The sequence below is a fragment of the Podarcis bocagei genome (genome assembly GCF_964188305.1).
Source record: "Podarcis bocagei genome assembly, chromosome: 2".
NCBI lineage: Eukaryota > Metazoa > Chordata > Lepidosauria > Squamata > Lacertidae > Podarcis > Podarcis bocagei.
Window position 1 is genome coordinate 73,257,383 of NC_138126.1, and position 18,641 is coordinate 73,276,023.

The following is an 18,641-nucleotide window of genomic DNA, read 5'->3' on the forward strand; positions in this document are numbered from 1 at the left end:
TGCTGCTGAAATAGTGTTTTCCAGCTCTGGGGAATCAGTTCTAGCCAGATGTTCATTTCAGTATGGTCCACTTAAAACTACAACACTCTTCATACAGAAAAGTTGGAGAAGTTAACAGCTCCCCAACCCTTGTTGTTGCCAAAATGTATCTGCAAAAGCAAAAACTGAGAGCTGCATCTACAACCTTAATACAGATGCAAAATGCTACGACCCATAAATAACTATGTAGAAGTTGTTCCTTATAAGTTATCCCTAAATAGTCCATTATGGAGCTTTGCAGCAGGCAATAAAAAGGTTGTAATCACTTTCCTCTACTTAAAATGTGCAAGTTGTTTCTTTCTGGGAACAGAATGAAAACATTAGTGCTACATTAAAAGACTTTTCTACCCCAACCTGGCAGTTCGAAAGCACATCAAAGTGCAAGTAGATAAATAGGTACCACTCTGGTGGGAAGGTAAATGGCACTTCCATGCGCTGCTCTGGGTTCGGTGTTCCGTTGCACCAGAAGCAGCTTAGTCATACTGGCCACATGACCCGGAAAAACTGTCTGCGGACAAACGTCGGCTCCCTCAACCAATAAAGCGAGATGAGTGCCGCAACCCCAGAGTCGTTTGTGACTGGACTTAACTGTCAGGGGTCTCTTTACCTTTCCCCAGCACAATATTTACTTTTTAATGAACCTGCAATATGAAGCTGCCCTGGGTTTCAAAAGCAGATTCCTACATGGCAGCAACAGGGATAAGTATTTTTAGTGAAAAGCAAAGTTAAACACTCCATCTCTTCTCCAAGTGTCAAAAATCAAATTTCATAATGTACATTTCCCCACACACTATATATAGTCAACATGCATAGGAAGCAGATCTTTCAGTATGCTAGCCTTGCTTAACTGAAATGAATAAGCTCCATTCCATTTTATTTTCTTTACATGTACGTAGTTTTGAAAGTTTTATTTACAACATTATACATTAGTTGATATCACTGCTCAATAGCAGTAAGCAGTGTAAAATTATTTGTAGAAATGGCTCTACTTGGTTTTGTTTTACATACCAAGGATTAAACTTAGCTTTCCATACTGTACAACAGATGGCTTTGGTTAAAAGTTTGGAGAACTGTACAATACGACTGTCGGCTTTGTTTTTAAGAAGCTTTGCGCAATAAAGGTAGTGAGATATGGTTATGAGATTAAAGCAGCTCATCAGGAGACAAGCTGTCTTCCACTTTACCTCAAAGTCCCTGGCCTCTGCTGCTCTTCCAACCACACCTCACCAACTACACCCTAGTTTTAAAGTTTTAAAAATGTCCTTCCCATTTGTAGTGATAAAGTGGATTAGTACTTTAACTGGAGCAATTTATACGAACTGAAGGAAACTGGTTCACTCATCTTACAATTTTGCTTGCTTTAGTTTATGTGAACAACACATAACTAAGGCTACAATACTAAACACACATACTTCTGGGTAAACATCCATAGGATTACACTGAAATTGTGCATAAATGGTTACAAACAAAAGCTGTACTAAAATTCTACCCGGTTTATGCGTAACGCAGTGCTTACATGCATTGAACATCCATTTCAGCTGTTGAGATTTGCATGGTTACAGTTTTAACAATTTTGTTAAGGTAACATTCTACTTGACATCAGCAAAGCCTGGTTCCTACAGTTACCCAAGGCTCAGAGCTGGGAATATTATGTGAAAATGAAACACTCAGAATTGATCTTATGTGGGAGACTTAGGTAATTTCTATGCCACTCTACTAAAATCCCACCTGTCAATCTAGGCAAAATCATGTATGTTTACTTCGTAAATCTCGCTAAATTTAATGGGACTTTAAACTAAGTGCATACAATCCAATTCCTGCTCCAACTGATAAAATGTGCCTGCCAAATAAAGTATTGCACAAAATAAATAGAGCATGAACTGAGCTAAAGTTAAACACCTGCTTCCCTAGTAGAAAAGGTGTGTACTATCAAATATTGAATGAAGAGAGCAGAGCTTCTGATTGTACCTCTAATCGGGCATCCCTTAAATATGACCATTTCTGCTTATTTATGAGATATGCTGCATACAATGGTATGTGCAATACACAGCAGTCTTGCTTACATCTCTGGGCTAGCAATCTCTGTATTTCATTCAGGATAAAAAAAAAATTATCTGTACAACTTCAAATTACAGGAGAAAGTTTTCACACTCTTCCATGAAAACCAATAGAAAAATGGTGCATCTGGGAAAGTAGATCAAACCTTTCTCCTAGACATGCTTGTTTTCAACATGAAGTACTTTTCATGGCAGGAGCAAACAGAAATACCAAAATATAGTACAAGTGGAGTGGGCAGACTGGCCAAACTTTTTCCAAAAGGGTTTTTCAAATGGTTCTTCCTGTCCACTCTGTACAAAAGGTGTTCGTTTGTTTAGCAATGAGTTGCTTACACTCTGCATAAGTTCAGATCCTGCAGAAGTACCAAGGCAACTGTTAAGATGCAAGAACCCTGAGCTTCAGTAGCGGGGTGGGAGGTTAGAAAGAACTGTTTTTTCTCTGTTAGGGGAGCACAACCTGGGAGCCTCCAACCAGAAAAGATGGGAATTTCTCTCACACACACATGCACACAACGCAACCAGGGGAAATATCTCTATAAACTTATGGGTTTGGGTAACCAGTATCTTTAATATCAGAACACTGAGAAACACAAGTTATTTTCCTGGAGAGGCATCACTTATAAGTAGCATCAACACTATACAGACATACATTATCTATCCTTTCTCAATGCTGGTATCTGTTTTATTTACATAATGGAATCCTGTACAGGAAGTAGTAAGAGTTCTCTCTGTGGGTTGTTCGGCAGAGAAGAAAAATCAAATGATTGCTTGTATCAGGCTGGCAAGATGAGAAAAGCTCCTGGAGAAAAGTGAACTTGCAATTCTACCACGCTTCAAGCTGTGCTTACAGCACATGTACGGGCAGTGATCGCTGAAGAGGATAACTTAATTTACAAGTGGCGGAAGGCTGAGATGTTTCCGAACTGACTTTGCTGTGATCACTATGGCTGCCATCTGCAGTGCCACCATCCACCCGTACCTAGAAAAACCATAAGCTCTCGGACATGTATTGACCAATGTTTTCTATACAGTTACATAAGTCCATAAGCAATTTTTCAACTGGTCATAATAATTATAATAATAATTTATTATTTATACCCTGCCCATCTGGCTGGGTTTCCCCAGCCACTCTAGAAGGCTTCCAACAGAATATTAAAATACAATAGTCTGTTAAACATTAAATGCTTCCCTAAACAGGGCTGCATTCAGATGGTTAGGGGGGTTGGGGGGGGGGAGAAACAGTGAGATAGTGCATTTACACAGTTGTCCTGTTGTAGCTTGAGCATTGTCACAATACTAATACATATATAGGCCTCAGGCATCATACTATAAGCTGTTGTTGTTTACAAGTTGTATATAACCACTGGTTTTAATTAAAGGAACAGTAACAGGAGAAACAGCACTTTAACTCAAAATCCAGACACCCATTAGGCAGAAGTTTACCAAGAAGGCCAAAGTGTTTAGCCACACCAGAAATACTAGTACAAAAGTAACTTGTACTAAACCAAGTGCTTAACAATTAAATACAAATCTGTTAAAAATACTCCAATTAACTGGAGGATAAACTAAGCACTTAATGGATATACTTTCAATGTATAACTATTCAGTATACTCTATTCCATTTTGTGATTGGCATAGTACTGCCGGTATGCAATTAACTGAAGAAAATAATTCAGTATGTTTATATTTAAATATTTGCATAGAAAGCAACACCCTGTACAGCCAGTTCTGACCAATTCGGCCTTTTGCCTTATTGATTATTTTTTTTTTTACCATGTTGGCATCATATCAGGAAACCACATTCTTCCAAGGTGTTTGGAAACTTCAGAATGAATTTGATCCAGATTGTAGTCATTGTCTGGAATAAGCACTTCCTCCATAATGGACAGCTGGGTAAGCCTGCCTCCGCACATCTTTACAAACTCAATGAAGCCTCGACATGTAACTTCACATTCACCAAGCCCCATGGCAGTTAGATTCTTACAGCGTTCAGCAATGCGAATGAGTTCATCATCCAAGGGCTGCAGGCCATTAGCACAGACAACTAATTCAATCAACCTTGGGCAGTTCAGTCCAATACGTCCGAGCATTGATTTGCTTACTGCACGGCCAAAATAAAGATGAGTTACAGGTGTTTCCTCCCTGAAGAATGCATCAAATTCCTCCTCATATAGGAAGAAGTACATCACAATGTTGACTTTAGGGGAGTGTTTAATGAGAGCATCCCAGCTTTGTTTTTTGATAGCGTGAAATTCAATCTGTCCAGGATTCTCACTCACAACATCTATACGGAGATGTTCAAGATTAACATGCTTCTCACTTGAAAGAGCCAGTAACAATTCATCACTTAGTAGATAGTAATTAAGAGCAAGCTCCCTAAGGCCATGACACTGGTCAGCAACACAAAGAATTCCTAGGAATGACAAAAAGGAAAGAAAAGTTAAGTACAAAGAAAGACTCTAACTTAGTTTACCTCTACAACGCTGAAAAACATTCCCAATTCCAGGACATCACAATTATCAGAAACCAGCATCAAGTTCTTAACCTAATCTAAGTTGTTATCTAACAACTTTTATGTGAAGCTTCATAAGATTGTGCCATTATGTACGTAGCCTATAATAAGGGCTAGGATTTTGCCTGCCATGTATATCTTTTTGAATGCATCACTTATTTATATAAACATTAATGTATGTTTTAAATGAGGATTATTGGTAAGAAGGTCTGCATATTGTTCAGCAGATATTTTAGCAATCATTCTAGATTGAGGTCTAGGATACGAAATAATGCTTGTAAAGAACTGTTTTTGGAAGTTCCAACCACTATGGAAAGCAATGTAAATGCTCACTGAGAAAAATAATTGCATATCAAAATGGAACTTTTTTGTACAGTCTGCTGTCTGTATGCATATTTTCTCTCAGTATGTTTCAAGAACAAAAACCTTCACAACAATTTTATTTACCTGAAAGGATTTGACACCTATGAAAGGCAGTACTTGTCAGTATATTAACAAAGCAAGCAACTAAGCATAAAGGACTCAAATCTTGACATAGTCAATTAGTGAAATTCATTCACCAAAATTTGAAGTCTATGGAGAATAAAGCTGTGATTTTCTTAATTTTTTTCAGTTTCCAGACGCTATGCTGGGCCTACAAAGGTATTTCATCTGAGTAGCAGAGACTATGGCAGCATCCACACAGCTCAATAAAGCAAAGTTAATAGTTCATTGTCAACACAGATGGCTCTTGCTTTGGGGATGGTTTTGTTTTGCTGCAACCCAATCATAAGGCTAAATCATCTCTGGAGTGAAACAAGTCATGATCCTCTTTCAGATGTAATGCTAATAATGATATCTACAGTTTATTTCTTCTGTAATAAAGACAAAAGTTGATAAAAGAATTTCATAAACTTGGTAAAGTAAGAGGCAACCTTGATAATTATGAAGGTGATTTTTAAATAAAAGTTTTAATTGAAGTAATTAATCATGAACTGCGACTTTTATATTACTTTTTGTTTTCTCAGATTACTTACCAGCTGGTGAAACATGAGGGCAACTGCTCATTTTGAGCAATTTTAAAGTGTCGCTATTGTTTGCAACAAGGACCTTCAAGGATGGATCATCTACTGGTGTGTCTTCAATCTTGATGGAAGATAATGACTTGGAATTGACAAATACTACTGTAAGCGCTGATACGAAGTGAGCCTATTCAGACAAAAAAAAAGAAGGAAAACATTGGCATGCAGTTATACATTCACTGCATGACGAACAAAAAGTTTGTCTTGAGACAAAAAAACCTTTAGGTTCTATGCAATACCATTTACATTTGGCTAGTAAAAGGTATTTAAGAGTTCATTGATTTTAACAAGGCGTATCTAGAGGCTAAAATGATCCATTACCATCAACTGCAGATGTAAAAAAAAATGACTTTTAAAATTTTATCCCAAAATCTTGTTTTTTCCAAAGGAAAAATGTATGGAAACAACAAACAAAATAAAAAATAACTGACAGCCAGGCCACTATGGAGTGGAAGCTCCTAACTCCATTTGCTGACTGGCTGAGTACTGGAAATTACAATAAATAAATTAATGAAAGTCAAAAATTTGACATTGAGCAATCAAATGTTATTTTAAAAGAAACGTGAAGCTCATGCTCATTTTACATCCTGCATAAAAATCTGGTACTGAAGTCCCAATAAACTTTACCGTGCCACTGCAATTAGAAACTTTGCCCAACCTCACTCCAAATTACCCTAGAAATTCATTACACGCAGAGTAAACCTAACTTTAAGAACAGATCCCACCTCATTTTATTTACATACATAATTTCAAGTTCAGAACTCTATGGAATATCACCTTGGAAACATTCATGAAACTTGGTTTTGCCGTTGAAATCAAGCCAAGTGTCTTGATAGAACAATTCACCAGCTGAGATAGGATGTCACAAGCTGCTTCTGCAGACTCTGTACTACTATCAACCTGAAAGGCAACATGCAATACTTTAGTGAAAATCAGCATTACATTAAATTATATTCATTATGCAATGTAGAGAGCCAATGAGTACTAGACCATGTGCTGCTTTGTACTCATGCATTGAAGTTATTGCAAAGCACTTTTGATTCTTAGTGAGCACACCTGTCCAAAATTCTGTACTGCAACTTCATTAATGCTTCCCAAAGATTCTTGAGCAGCAACTATGTAATGCATGCATGACACAGAGTTTAGTGCAGATTTCATAAAACACAGCATCCCTGTGTTTGAAAAAGGAATGCAAGCAGTCTATGTCACTCCAAACCTGCTGGAAGGAAGTGTACCTTCCAGGCTGTCTGGAGTGATTCAGTTTAATCCAAAGGAAGGTTGACAGTGACCACCTGATGCCAGACTTCTTGGTGGGGAGGTGGGAGGGGGAATTGTTCGGTTGAAGTGAATGGTTTTTGGACCAGTGAGGGGCTTGAGATTTGTTTATCTGCTAATTAGTGAGTGCAAGTATTGCTTTGCTTATTGCTTGAGTACTGCCAATGTTTTTGTTACCGTTTATGTGTGTTTTTGTATATAATATGAAATGTTAATCTATTATATAATCTCTCCCTTTTTCCAACAGCATTATGTATGTGCATATATTTTTATTTAATGCAAGTCACTTAACAAGTGAGTAAATAAGAATAAGAATAATAACCTGAAACTATTACATTATTACCCTTTCTCCAAATTGGTTCAAGGTGATGTAGAAAATCTATTCCTTTATCTTCACAAGAACACCGTGAAATAGGTTAAGCCAAGAGATTGTGATTGGTCCAAAATCTGAATTTGAATCTCCTTGGTTTCAGGCTCTCTACTTTTCATTTCTACCTGAAATGCTCCAAGTAGGTGGTAAATACACTATACTTCACTTACTGAAATTGGTAAAGAAATAATGCTGAAGGTGCATTTGAAAAGCAAACCCTACCTAATTAACAACAACAAAAAGTATCCTGAATCCAGGAGATGCCCAAATTATCTCTTAACGCTGGTTTCCCTGGGAAGATAGGAATTGGAGACATAGAAAACTTGCAGTTGCCAGCACATTTCTATTTCATATTTCTACACTTAAAAAACCAGCAAACACTAGCATAAACAAATAAGTTTCTTTAAAATTGACAGATACATATTCTAAAATTCAATGTACATACAATATTCTTAATTATTACTAGAACACAAAAGAGGCTTCTTTACCTTGAAGCTGACATACTGCAAATGATCAGCATGTCGTTTAATAATCTGTTGAATGAGATCTGGGTGAGTAGACTTCAAGTATGAAGTAGCAGGCTGATTAAGCTCAAATTCAAACTTTCTCCAGAGATCGGGAATATGAAACACTTCATTCCATCTCCGGCAAACTGAAGATGCACGGGCACGATCAACAAGAGGCAGGCATTGGAAGATATGCAAAACTACGTGGTGTGGCAGACTTCCCCAGTCCATCAAGGTAAAAGGATGAGATGTGTCAAAGAGAGTGTCGTAAAAACCAGTTTTCTGCTTTTTTGTCCTCTGCAGTGTTTGAAGAACTGGATTTTCAGCTTTAGCTGTCTGCCTGATCCTCTTCATTCCGAGAGCAAAATGATTTCAGGTACAATACTGTTGAGATGTATAGAAGCTGCAAAGCTTTCTGTAAGTTTTCAAGTACTGTAGATCTCTATAAAAGTACATAGGGCCGTAACAAACAAAATAATTAGAATTCCAAAGTATATCTTGCAACTTTGCTTCTGTAAGCTATAATATTGTTTGATCCTTTGTCCCAGTTTTCAAAACAATGCATAAGGACTTAAACTTAAAGGGGGGGGGGTGAGGCACATGCATGCTTCACTCCTCTTATTTACCAAAGTTGGAATGAAGGCACTTACTAGTCTCTATATCAGAAACAGTGATAAGGTAGTGTTCCCAATCACAGGGAGGTTTGCAAGCATGTTCAGCTGCAAAGCTAGTCAAAAAATAGTGGCAGGTATAAGCACAGTTTGACATAATTAGTTGGGAATCATCATGTTCTAATGATAAGTGATATATGAAACATATGGCTACAGTATTTTTCTTGTGGTAAGGAGTTCCATAGCTCAGCTCTCCTAAAACATTTGCTCTAGAGTATCACACCCACTTCCAAATTTTAAGCGGAAACAGGAAATAAATTTTCTTTGGTATTTCCCCCCCTTATACGTGCCTTTTAAAGGTATTTTTATTCATCTCCTGTAATTTCTTCTCCCATTCTCCTTTCGCACTCAGCTCATATTTTATCTCCAATAGCCATTCCTCCATTCTGTTGTTTCTACATTCACTTCTACCTGATTCCCTTCCTTTCTATTCCTAGTTTATTATTACTATTATATTTATTAACTTGCATGCCTGGCAACTTTTACTCAGCATGCAAAAATGGTGGCAGTGCTGACAATAATTCAACCAAAAGCTTATGGTATGCCAAGAGAGTAGTTCAAGTACTGGGCATGCTGTGGCCTCCCTAAAAGTGGCCCAGGGCCCATCAGTAGGTCCCAGCCCACCGTTTAAGATTAACCAAATGAAAGTTTTAAATCAATTAAAAAGGTGTTTTTAATTTTGTGAATTATAATTTTTTTGGTAGAAGTTCAAATCCTTTCATTAATGATAAAAATATTAAGAGGTTTAATCTTACACAAAGAGGGGTGTGTCCAACTGCGTCACTTACCAGCAGAGCGTTTCACCAGCAGAGTGAAACAATTTTGGTAAATTCTCCCTTCTTTCTCCCTGCCCCCATCTGTTTTGGAGAATCTTACAATTCAATACTGTATTTAGGACTTGGGGAATTGCTAGAAATGGTTTCCCCCCCTTCACCTTGCTGAGTGACACCATTGGATACAACCCAAAACATTTTAGCAATGTAAGATGAGGACAAGAAAGATAATCTTGTACCGTATAGGTTACAGACATTTGCAGCCAAGACAGACATATAACATAGGAACAATGGGTTGTATCTGATGCTAGTTCTGCTCAGAGTAGACCCACTAAAATTAATGATTCTTTCTTAGTGATACCTAGTAACTTAAATGAGTCTACTCTGAGTACCATGAGCACTCACTATGTAACCCAATGTTGCTGTTTTTTTTTTGGGGGGGGGGAATTAAGCTAAGAGGTCTTAAGTATGAGCCAAGATGGAGTTCATCAACCTTTCTGCTCTAGAACAAGTGGTTCTCTAATCCTGGCGAAGGCCTGGACCACTTAAGTAATCCATTTTTTAAAAAAATAAAGAGCAGACAGGTGTTTTTCCAGAGGAAAGATAAATAGTATATTGAAGCTAAAGGTTCACATTGCTCTAAAAAACACTTATATTCAGAGAAGATGAATAGCAGGCAAGCGGTGGGGGGGGGGGTCCCAAAGCATGTTGCTGCTAGCATGAGTCATTTATTGGGATAATTAAATGTGTCCTCCAATCACCAAAACATTACTAGCAAACAAGGACAATTTACAGCACACAAGTCCACTCTGAGGTAAGTCTGACTGAATAGGCCTTACTCACAGGTAAGCAAAGTTAGGACTAGTCTTAGTAATAATATTCAGATACTATTGCAGTATCATCTCTAAAACATCAGCTGTGAAAATCATTGTATAGTTTTCTGATAATTAGTTGACAAAGCAAGCAAAATATATAGCTATAAAATGACACAAACTATAAAGCAGCAACTGCTGTACAGCGGTACCTCGGGTTAAGTACTTAATTCATTCTGGAGGTCTGTTCTTAACCTGAAACTGTTCTTAACCTGAAGCACCACTTTAGCTAATGGGGCCTCCTGCTGCCGCCGCACCGCTGCACGATTTCTGTTCTCATCCTGAAGCAAAGTTCTTAACCTGAGGTACTATTTCTGGGAAGACAGGAGTGCCTGACGTGCTCTGGTCCATGGGGTCATGAAGAGTCGGACACGACTAAACAACAACACTATTTCTGGATTAGCGGAGTCTGTAACCTGAAGCATATGTAACCTGAAGCGTATGTAACTCGAGGTACCACAGGTATCATTTTATAATCTACCTCACAAACAAATAAGAGCATGTGACAATGGTAGTGTTAGCATACCATGCTAAATCATAGCTAATAGTTTACAGTGGTACCTCGGGTTAACATATGCTTCAGGTTACATACATGCAGCCAGTTTGACCAGAATGCAGAGCAATACTGTAGGAACGACTAATTCTGCACATCTATAAATTATAAAGCTGTAGTTGGTACTTTTCTCTGAACAAATTAATAGTTAAGACAAAAACATTGCATGTGAACCAAAGTGTTTCCGAATAGATTCAAGTTTGCCCCCCCCCCCCATGTTAAGGCAACTACAGCTTAATGGCTAGTTGTACAAGTCACCTAGCCTTGAATTAGAGGTGCACTTGCACACATACCTCTAGAGAATGTGGAAATTCCTGTCTAACACAAGTACCTTTATGGTGTCAGAACAGCCATCCCATTGATGAGTCATCCTGTCTGTGTGAAAAGATTCCTTAACTTGAGAGCAGGGTGGGGTCCTAGAAAAATGGCTAACCTATGAAGTCATCCACCAAAGAAAAAACAACTTGCCAAGTCTAGGAAACCCATATGAGGGACTCAGTTAAGTTTTGGAACTATGACTTGTGCAAGTAAATCACTTCCTACTAGTGGTTTGAAATTCAAAATATCTGGAACTGATTAATTTCATGAAAGAAAAACGCCAATGGAGCAAGACTTCTAACACAGAAGAATGTACCATGCAGTTCATAAAAGCTTGGCAAACCTGACTATATCCAAACATATGCCTTTATACTTCAACTAAGAAAATTACAACTGTTTAAGTACTAAAAATATGATAAACAATTCAAGGTTCACCCAGGCTCAGTTATGGTGTGTCCAGTGTTATATCAGAATGAAACCAGATACAGAGGACAGGGCAGCAAATGGCAGCAGGTCAGGGATGTCCCCTCAATACCTATTAGCAAGGCGAGCCTGCCTAGCAAGCCGACCAGGCAATTTCCATTCTGTAAGCTAAGCACAATTTGTATTAACATGCTTGCGACAAGCAGGAAAATTAAAAGCCCTGAAAGAGCTTTGGACTAATGGAATGGAATGCCAGCCCAGCAACAAATCATAAAATAGTTTTGAAGCTGGGATTCAGTAGTGCTGACTTCTTCCCATGATTGCTTCTTAAATTTGTCCATATTTGTAGGAAAGCTGCTATGGCTCTAATAGATTCTAATGAATCTCTGTGCAATTAGGCAAAGTTCAGAAAAGGGAAAGATACTCCAAAAAGTATTGTGCAAAACAGGGAACTAAGGCTGCAATCCTATGGACACTTATACATATGGGAAGAAAGCAATTCTCACAAGGGAAGGAAATAAAATGTACGATCTCCTAAGAATTAGTATTGAGCCAATACTTTCTAATTCTTTCATACCTGTATATAACTTAAGAGTTAAGGGTGATCATCAAAGTGCATGAGATCAAATTATTCGTGAATGCGAAAACTCAAGAATAAGGCAGATAAGGAGCATCTTCTCTAAAGAGAAATGCAACAACATTTGGGGTCTTCAGAAAATAGGTGACCAGGAAAGGGGTTATGGCAAATTTAAAAATTAAGCATGTTGTGGAAGAAGGGCACAGAGAAAAGGTTCTTTCCCCCCTCTCTCAGAACAATCTAACCATTTCCAAGGAAGCTGTTTAGATTTAGGACTGAAAAAATAAAATACTTCACATAAAGCATAATTAAAGGAAATGGATGCCACGAGCTATGATGATGGTCACTACTTTAGTGGGCTTTAAAAGTGATTACGGTGACTAATGTGTCAATGACTACTTGTTATGATGATTATATTATCCCTACCACAAAACACTAGTTGTTCAGGAGCAAATACAAGAGAGGGCTATTTCTATATGCCCTGCTTGTGGACTTTCTAGCTGATCACACTGGAAAACAGTATGCTGAGCTTTGGTATTATCCAGCAGCTCTCTCCTTACGTTATCACTGGAACATAAACTCCCATGAATACAGTGGGTTTTGCTTCGGAGTAACATGGATGGGAATCTGCTCTAAGACCTAAGACTCCTCCCTGCAAGAGAGAAGAGGATGTCAGGAACTCAGCTCTGACCAATAAAGGATGGGCCAGATTCTTTCAGCTTGGCTCACAGAAAAGCTGCCCAGAAGATAACTAAAGTACAAGGAGTGGAAGATGTAAGGCAGAGATCGTAACTGTCTCTCACTGGCAGACTGCTAAGTGCAAATCTTTTCTCAAAAGTTCTAAAACTCCCATTCAGGTTAGGCATTCTGGTTAGGCACTCTTCGAATGAATATACAGTGGTACCTCGAGTTACAAATGCCTCAGGTTCCAAATGCTTCAGGTTACAAACTTCGCTAACCTGGAAGAGTTACCTCGAGTTGAGAACTTTGCCCCAGGATGAGGACAGAAATCGTGTGCTGGCAAGAGGCCCCATTAGTGAAAGAACGCCTCTAGTTAAGAAGAGTTTCAGGTTAAGAACAGACCTCTGGAACAAATTAAGTTCGTAACTAGAGGCATCACTGTATTTTAACTATTAAGGTGGTATTTTGGTTGTAGATACAGTGGTGCCTCGCAAGACGAAATTAATTCGTTCCGCAAGTCTCTTCGTCTTGCGGTTTTTCGTCTTGCGATGCACGGTTTCCCATAGGAATGCATTGAAAATCAATTAATGCGTTCCTAGGGAAACAGCCTTCAGACCAGGTCTGGGGACAGTCTGTCCCCGGACCTCTTCTGAAGGCTGGGGGGGGGGGGGACAAGGGCTTTTCTTCCCACCCCCAGCATTTTAAAAAACCCCAGGACAGCGGAGGACTTCTCCGCTGTCCGGGCGATCTTAAAATGCTGGCGGGCGGCATTTTAAAATCGCCCCGGACAGCGGAGGACTTCTCCACTGTCCGGGGCGATTTAAAAGCCCCTGGGAAGGCAGGCAGGGGGGGACAAAGACCTCTTCTGAAGGCGGGTGGGGGGGCGAAAGTCTTTGCTCCCCCCCCCGCCTGCCTTCAAAAGGTGTCCCCGCGGCGGCGGGAGGTGTCCCCTGCCCCCCGCCCGGCTTCGGAGCACCGGGAGAAGCGATCTCCCCGCAGCCCCTTGCTGCAAAAGACGTCCGGGGGCAGCGGGGAAGAAGCGCTTCGCTTCCCGCTGCCCCCGGACCTCTTTTGAAGCAAGGGGCTGAGGGGAGATAGCGATCTCCCTGCAGCCCCTTGCTGCAAAAGACGTCCGGGGGAAGCGGGGAAGAAGCGCTTCGCTTCCCGCTGCCCCCGACCTCTTTTGAAGCAAGGGGCTGCGGGGAGATAGCGATCTCCCTGCAGCCCCTTGCTGCAAAAGACGTCCGGGGGAAGCGGGGAAGAAGCGCTTCGCTTCCCGCTGCCCCTGACCTCTTTTGAAGCAAGGGGCTGCGGGGAGATAGCGATCTCCCTGCAGCCCCTTGCTGCAAAAGACGTCCAGGGGAAGCGGGGAAGAAGCGCTTCGCTTCCCGCTGCCCCCGGACCTCTTTTGAAGCAAGGGGCTGCGGGGAGATAGCAATCTCCCCGCAGCCCCTTGCTTCAAAAGAGAAGACCCGCTGTCCCCGGGGCAAGCTTCGTTTTGCGAAGCAAGCCCATAGGGAAATTCGTCTTGCGAGGCAACTCGAAAACGAAAAAACCTTTCGTTTTGCGAGTTTTTCGTCTCGCGAGGCGTTCGTCTTGCGGGGTACCACTGTACATTATTAGATGCAGACATCTGGAACTGGATTTTAAAAGTTAGTAACAGTTGGACAAAAAGTTACATTAATATCTCATTGCAGAAATTAAAATACTCTTCACTATTAATTTTTTGAAATGAAGTGGTTGTCTTGATATTTCTTTTGCATTTTATTTCAAAAACATACAGAAGACATATTTCTGGTTTATTTAGCAACAGAACATGATGCCTATCATAGCATAGATAGCCTGTTTATTGCTGCACAAAGCATAGAAAGCACATCAATGAACAAATATTTATGGATAACATTCAGCTATTACTAATATGGCAATGTTAAACCCAAAGCAAACTATACAATACATTTTTGTACCAACATTCTCTTACCTAAAGAATGTGTCCAAATTATAGTTAACGCTGGATGAATGAACTGGGTTATCTGCGTCCATGAGTCAATCACCCACATCAGTCTGCTTGCACTTCTAGGCTAGGTAAAATATCAAAGAAATTTTAATTTAGTTTGCCAAAACAGAATTTCAGAGTGAGTTTGTAATCTTCTTATAATATGTGGGAATTTAAGAACTACAACTGCACCGAGTTCAGATTTTCACCTATTCTGACACAGAGAGGAAGATACAGTGGAACTTCGGGTTACATACTGTCCTCCTTACGAATGCTTCGGGTAACGAGCTCTGCTAACCCGAAAGTAGATGCCCCAAGTTGCGAAGCGGATGCAAGCGGAAGTCGCATGCTGCCGGCGTGGCAGCAGCAGAAGACCCCATTAGCGAAAGCGCGCCTCATGTTAAGAATGGTTTCGGCTTAAGAACAGACCTCCAGAATGAATTAAGTTCGTAACTGGAGGTACCACTGTACCAAACAAATCAATTTTCTTCTTCCTTGGAAACCAAGTTCCAGTTTTAGGAGTGGAAAATGTTTAACATTCAATCTGCAATCCTCAATCCAACAAACACCTTATAACTTCATCACTGCACCTGATAAATTATGGATAAGATCCTGGAGTGTGTGTACCTTTTTATTTTTTAAATTATGAACATTCATTCTCATAAGGTGCCATTATAGATTCCCCAAACTGATCCCTTTAAACTACAAATACTTCCCAAGTACAAAAGCAATCTGGAGTTTTGCCACCAGTTCTGCCCCACCTCCTTCCCCAAGGACTGATGCTGCTGTTGCATACACAACAGTTTGAATCCAACTCCTGATGGCAGGGGGAGAGCGGAAGATAGCTTTTCCATCTCTTTTCCCTAGCAGTCCCCTGAAATGCCTCTACTGAATAGGGTGAGCTATGGCACAGGAGACTGAAGGTAACTACAAGAAGATGGAGGCACCTTCCAAGAGTAGACAACATTCTCACTGAATGCGCCTTTGGTGACTTCCCTCAGAAATCTCAGCGAGGCTTTTCAGAAGGAGGAAAGTCACCCATTGCACACCTCTTTCCATCACTACATAAAATCCAAGCCACAATCTTTCCCCTTCCCCCAAAATTTCCTATTAAAAAGAAAACCCTCAAGAGCAGACTCAACTGCTTTTTAAATTCTTTTGTATTAAAACACACTTTTCACCATATGCTCCCTAATTGCGTTTTTAGTTCTGCTTTAATTGTGACATGGTTTTATGTAACGGGTTATTCTGTTTTATATAATACTCTGATTTAGTTTTCTTTTTATATAAAAAATAGACACACAGAATTTTAAACAAAATATTTATCATGCAAAGATTCCCAAACCGATGAATGAATATTGAGCGTTTATAGAGCAGTTTGGGTGACTCTGCAGAGCATCTTTTTTAAAAATGGTATTTTAAAGAGGACACACACACTTCATATGCTTCTTTATAAAGCATAATTTCATAAAAATCAAGGGTGCCTTCAGATGATCATGCACAAAGCCATACACCAGATCAGGACAAAATCCCAACAGTGCCATATCTAACAAAAACCCAAGAATCTGACAGTAGTACACCTCTTTTTTTGATGAGGGGGTTTTAAGTACAATTTAGAAATTAAGAGAATATGCCTCTTCTTAGAGGTTCAGCCAATGATCTCAAACTGGCTAAAGTACAAATGCTGGAATAGAAATTGGTAAGTATAGTGTGACATGTGCAAACACAGTGGACGACTTGACTCAATTCATGGTATTTTCCGAGAATTCATGAACACAAACTTTGCCATTTGCAAGTCAAACCGATATGCTGGAAACTGACACCATAGAAAAGGTTGCTTGTTTCACTAACTTTCAATTCTGCCATGACACAGTACAGTTTTGAAAGAGGACAAGATAAAATGTCCAATCCAAAACACAGACAGTTGAAATAATTGAGTATAGGCTCAGGTGAAAGAAGTTGTCCCATAATAACTCACATTACCATATATATTATGTATTGTCAATACTTTAGTATTCCATTATACAGGTTTAAAGTCATCTTGTATTCCGACAACTATTTAACATGAAGACAGCATACTTGCTGTGACCCAGTTGTATTAACTTAGACACTGAAAACCAAGTTACAGGTTTTAATGTCTCAAATGTAAACTGAGGGTTGTTTTGGAAATAGAAATATAATGTATTCTGGACTGAAGTAACAGGAAACAACATGTAATGGCTGTTAAGAATGATGTGCAAACATAATCATATTATATTGCTTTATAACTCATTTAAAAACAGCTGCCATTTTTAGTTGTATATTGCCCTGTGATCTTCAGATGGTAGCAACGAAAATAAAAAAATAGTTGGCACATTTCCACAGAATTGTTTACCATGCAACTATGTACCTTTTGCATCAGATTCAGATATATGTTAATAACTGAAACTCATAGTTCTGCAGTAAAATCAATGTGAAGATGTAAACAGTTCTACTATCCTTATCTGCTGCATAGAAAATTGGTGTAGAAAAACTGACCATCTTCAAAAACTAAGCAAAGAATCAAACAGGATATTTAAAATCTCTACCATCTAAAAGAAAATTGACATTGGGTCAATTCTTAAGCTCTTTCTTAAGCTGTCAATTCTTAAGCTGTCTTTCAATGACAAGCTCACTGGATACATACCAGAAAATGCATTTTTAGCAAAAAAAATCATGATATTTGAGCTCCTGCAATTATTTGTGAAATAAAAAGATACCTACTGTCGTTTGTTCAGTCTAGTGTTAAGCACTCCAACTTGCAATGAAGGTCCCTAGATTTTTCATTCAACACCGTTGTTTTTCAAAACCTGCTGGGCAAAAATCAGAATTGAGTCAAGTTAACCCTTCCCCTGCGAAGAAAAGAGTCCGTGTACTAAGCCACAAGAGCACAATGTTAAGTATCAAGTAACAACTCATTAGGTGTATAATACTAGCTGTGTGGGTTAATGGTTTTTCTTTTCTCCCTTTAAAAAAATCTTCCTGGCAAAAAAAGAGAAAAGCTTCCAGCAGCGAAAGCGCATCAACTGCACCGTTTTGTCCCATTGGCTGCGAGCACACTGACTGGCGAACGAAAGGCAGATAAGTCTATTTACCTGTCAGCAGCTGCAGGGCTGTTTATAAACAGTCCTCAAGGCGTACATGGACGCGCACTCTTTTACGTCAGAAGCAGATTTTCAGCTCAGGGTGCATTAGGGGGCTAAGGGCTAATTACTGGCATCGCTTTATGATTTAGGAAGGCTACGGCTTTGCTTCTTCCTCGTGCCCCCCCCCCAAGCACCACCAAAAGGCGCTTCTTTCTCCCTCCCTCGAATGTTGCCACCGGCTTCCCCACAGGCATCGTGAGGTCTGCCAGGGGAAAGAAGGCGCCAGGGAGCCCAACGGACGCCCCCAGCCGCGCACTTCTGGCGGACGCCCCACTGCCGCCAACGCGGACTCGCGGCGGCGGCTGCTGCTGCTCCTCTCCCGCATCCTGGCTCAGCCGCGCCTCCAACACTCCCCTAGCAGCAGCCCCGACGCCTTCCAGGCCCTGAAAGTGCGCGCGGCCGTTTCTCGCCGCGACCCCCCGCCCTCCCCCGAAACGGGCCTTGCTGTTGCGTCTGTGGCGCAGGAGCGAATGCCGCCCGCCCCACCCAAGGCGGTCGCCCCGCTCTCCCCTCACCTCAGGATCCCGAAGGCTCGTGCCAGGACGCGAGTGGCGGGCGGGCAGGCGGAGGAGGAGGGAGGCAAGGAAAAACAAGTCGGCGGCGCCACCTCGACCCCACAACAAGCCCAGTCACTTCCGCGGCGGCGGACTGGAGGAGGAGCTGCCTCAACGCCTGACCCACACTCACCCTCGCCTTCTTTTCCTTCCCCTCTGGCGCATGCGCGAGCGTGCCCAGCTCCGTTGACCTAGATTCCGGCGCGTGCGCATCTCGATCTCCTCGTCGCTCACTTCCGCAC

The 18,641-nt window shown here is 40.5% G+C and overlaps 1 protein-coding gene across 3 annotated transcripts; it reads right to left on the reverse strand.

The window, feature by feature from the left end:
* Positions 1–2,644: 2,644 nt before the first annotated feature.
* On the reverse strand, positions 2,645–18,527 carry LOC308582463 (F-box/LRR-repeat protein 21-like). 3 transcript variants are annotated; one of them, XM_081185631.1, is made up of 7 exons: positions 18,361–18,526; positions 17,424–17,509; positions 14,667–14,761; positions 7,803–8,262; positions 6,447–6,569; positions 5,625–5,796; positions 2,645–4,509 (listed from the first exon to the last, which is right to left on the reverse strand). In XM_081185631.1, exons 4-7 carry the CDS (start codon positions 8,172–8,174, stop codon positions 3,866–3,868), a joined length of 1,311 nt encoding a protein of 436 aa, XP_081041757.1. In that variant the 5' UTR covers positions 8,175–8,262; positions 14,667–14,761; positions 17,424–17,509; positions 18,361–18,526; the 3' UTR covers positions 2,645–3,865. The 3 variants fall into 3 exon arrangements, with proteins under 3 accessions (XP_081041757.1, XP_081041756.1, XP_081041758.1); XM_081185630.1 differs by having other exon boundaries at positions 14,667–14,766; XM_081185632.1 differs by lacking the exon at positions 14,667–14,761 and having other exon boundaries at positions 18,361–18,527.
* Positions 18,528–18,641: the final 114 nt, after the last annotated feature.

Excerpts from the sequence above, each read along its gene's own strand:
- LOC308582463 (XM_081185632.1), bottom strand. The coding sequence starts at position 8,174 with ATGAAGAGGATCAGGCAGACAGCTAAAGCTGAAAATCCAGTTCTTCAA. Across the intron at positions 5,797-6,446 it reads GTTTCATGAATGTTTCCAAG|GCTCACTTCGTATCAGCGCT; the intron begins GTGATATTCCAT and ends TTGTCTGAATAG. Across the intron at positions 4,510-5,624 it reads CCCTCATGTTTCACCAGCTG|GAATTCTTTGTGTTGCTGAC; the intron begins GTAAGTAATCTG and ends TGTCATTCCTAG.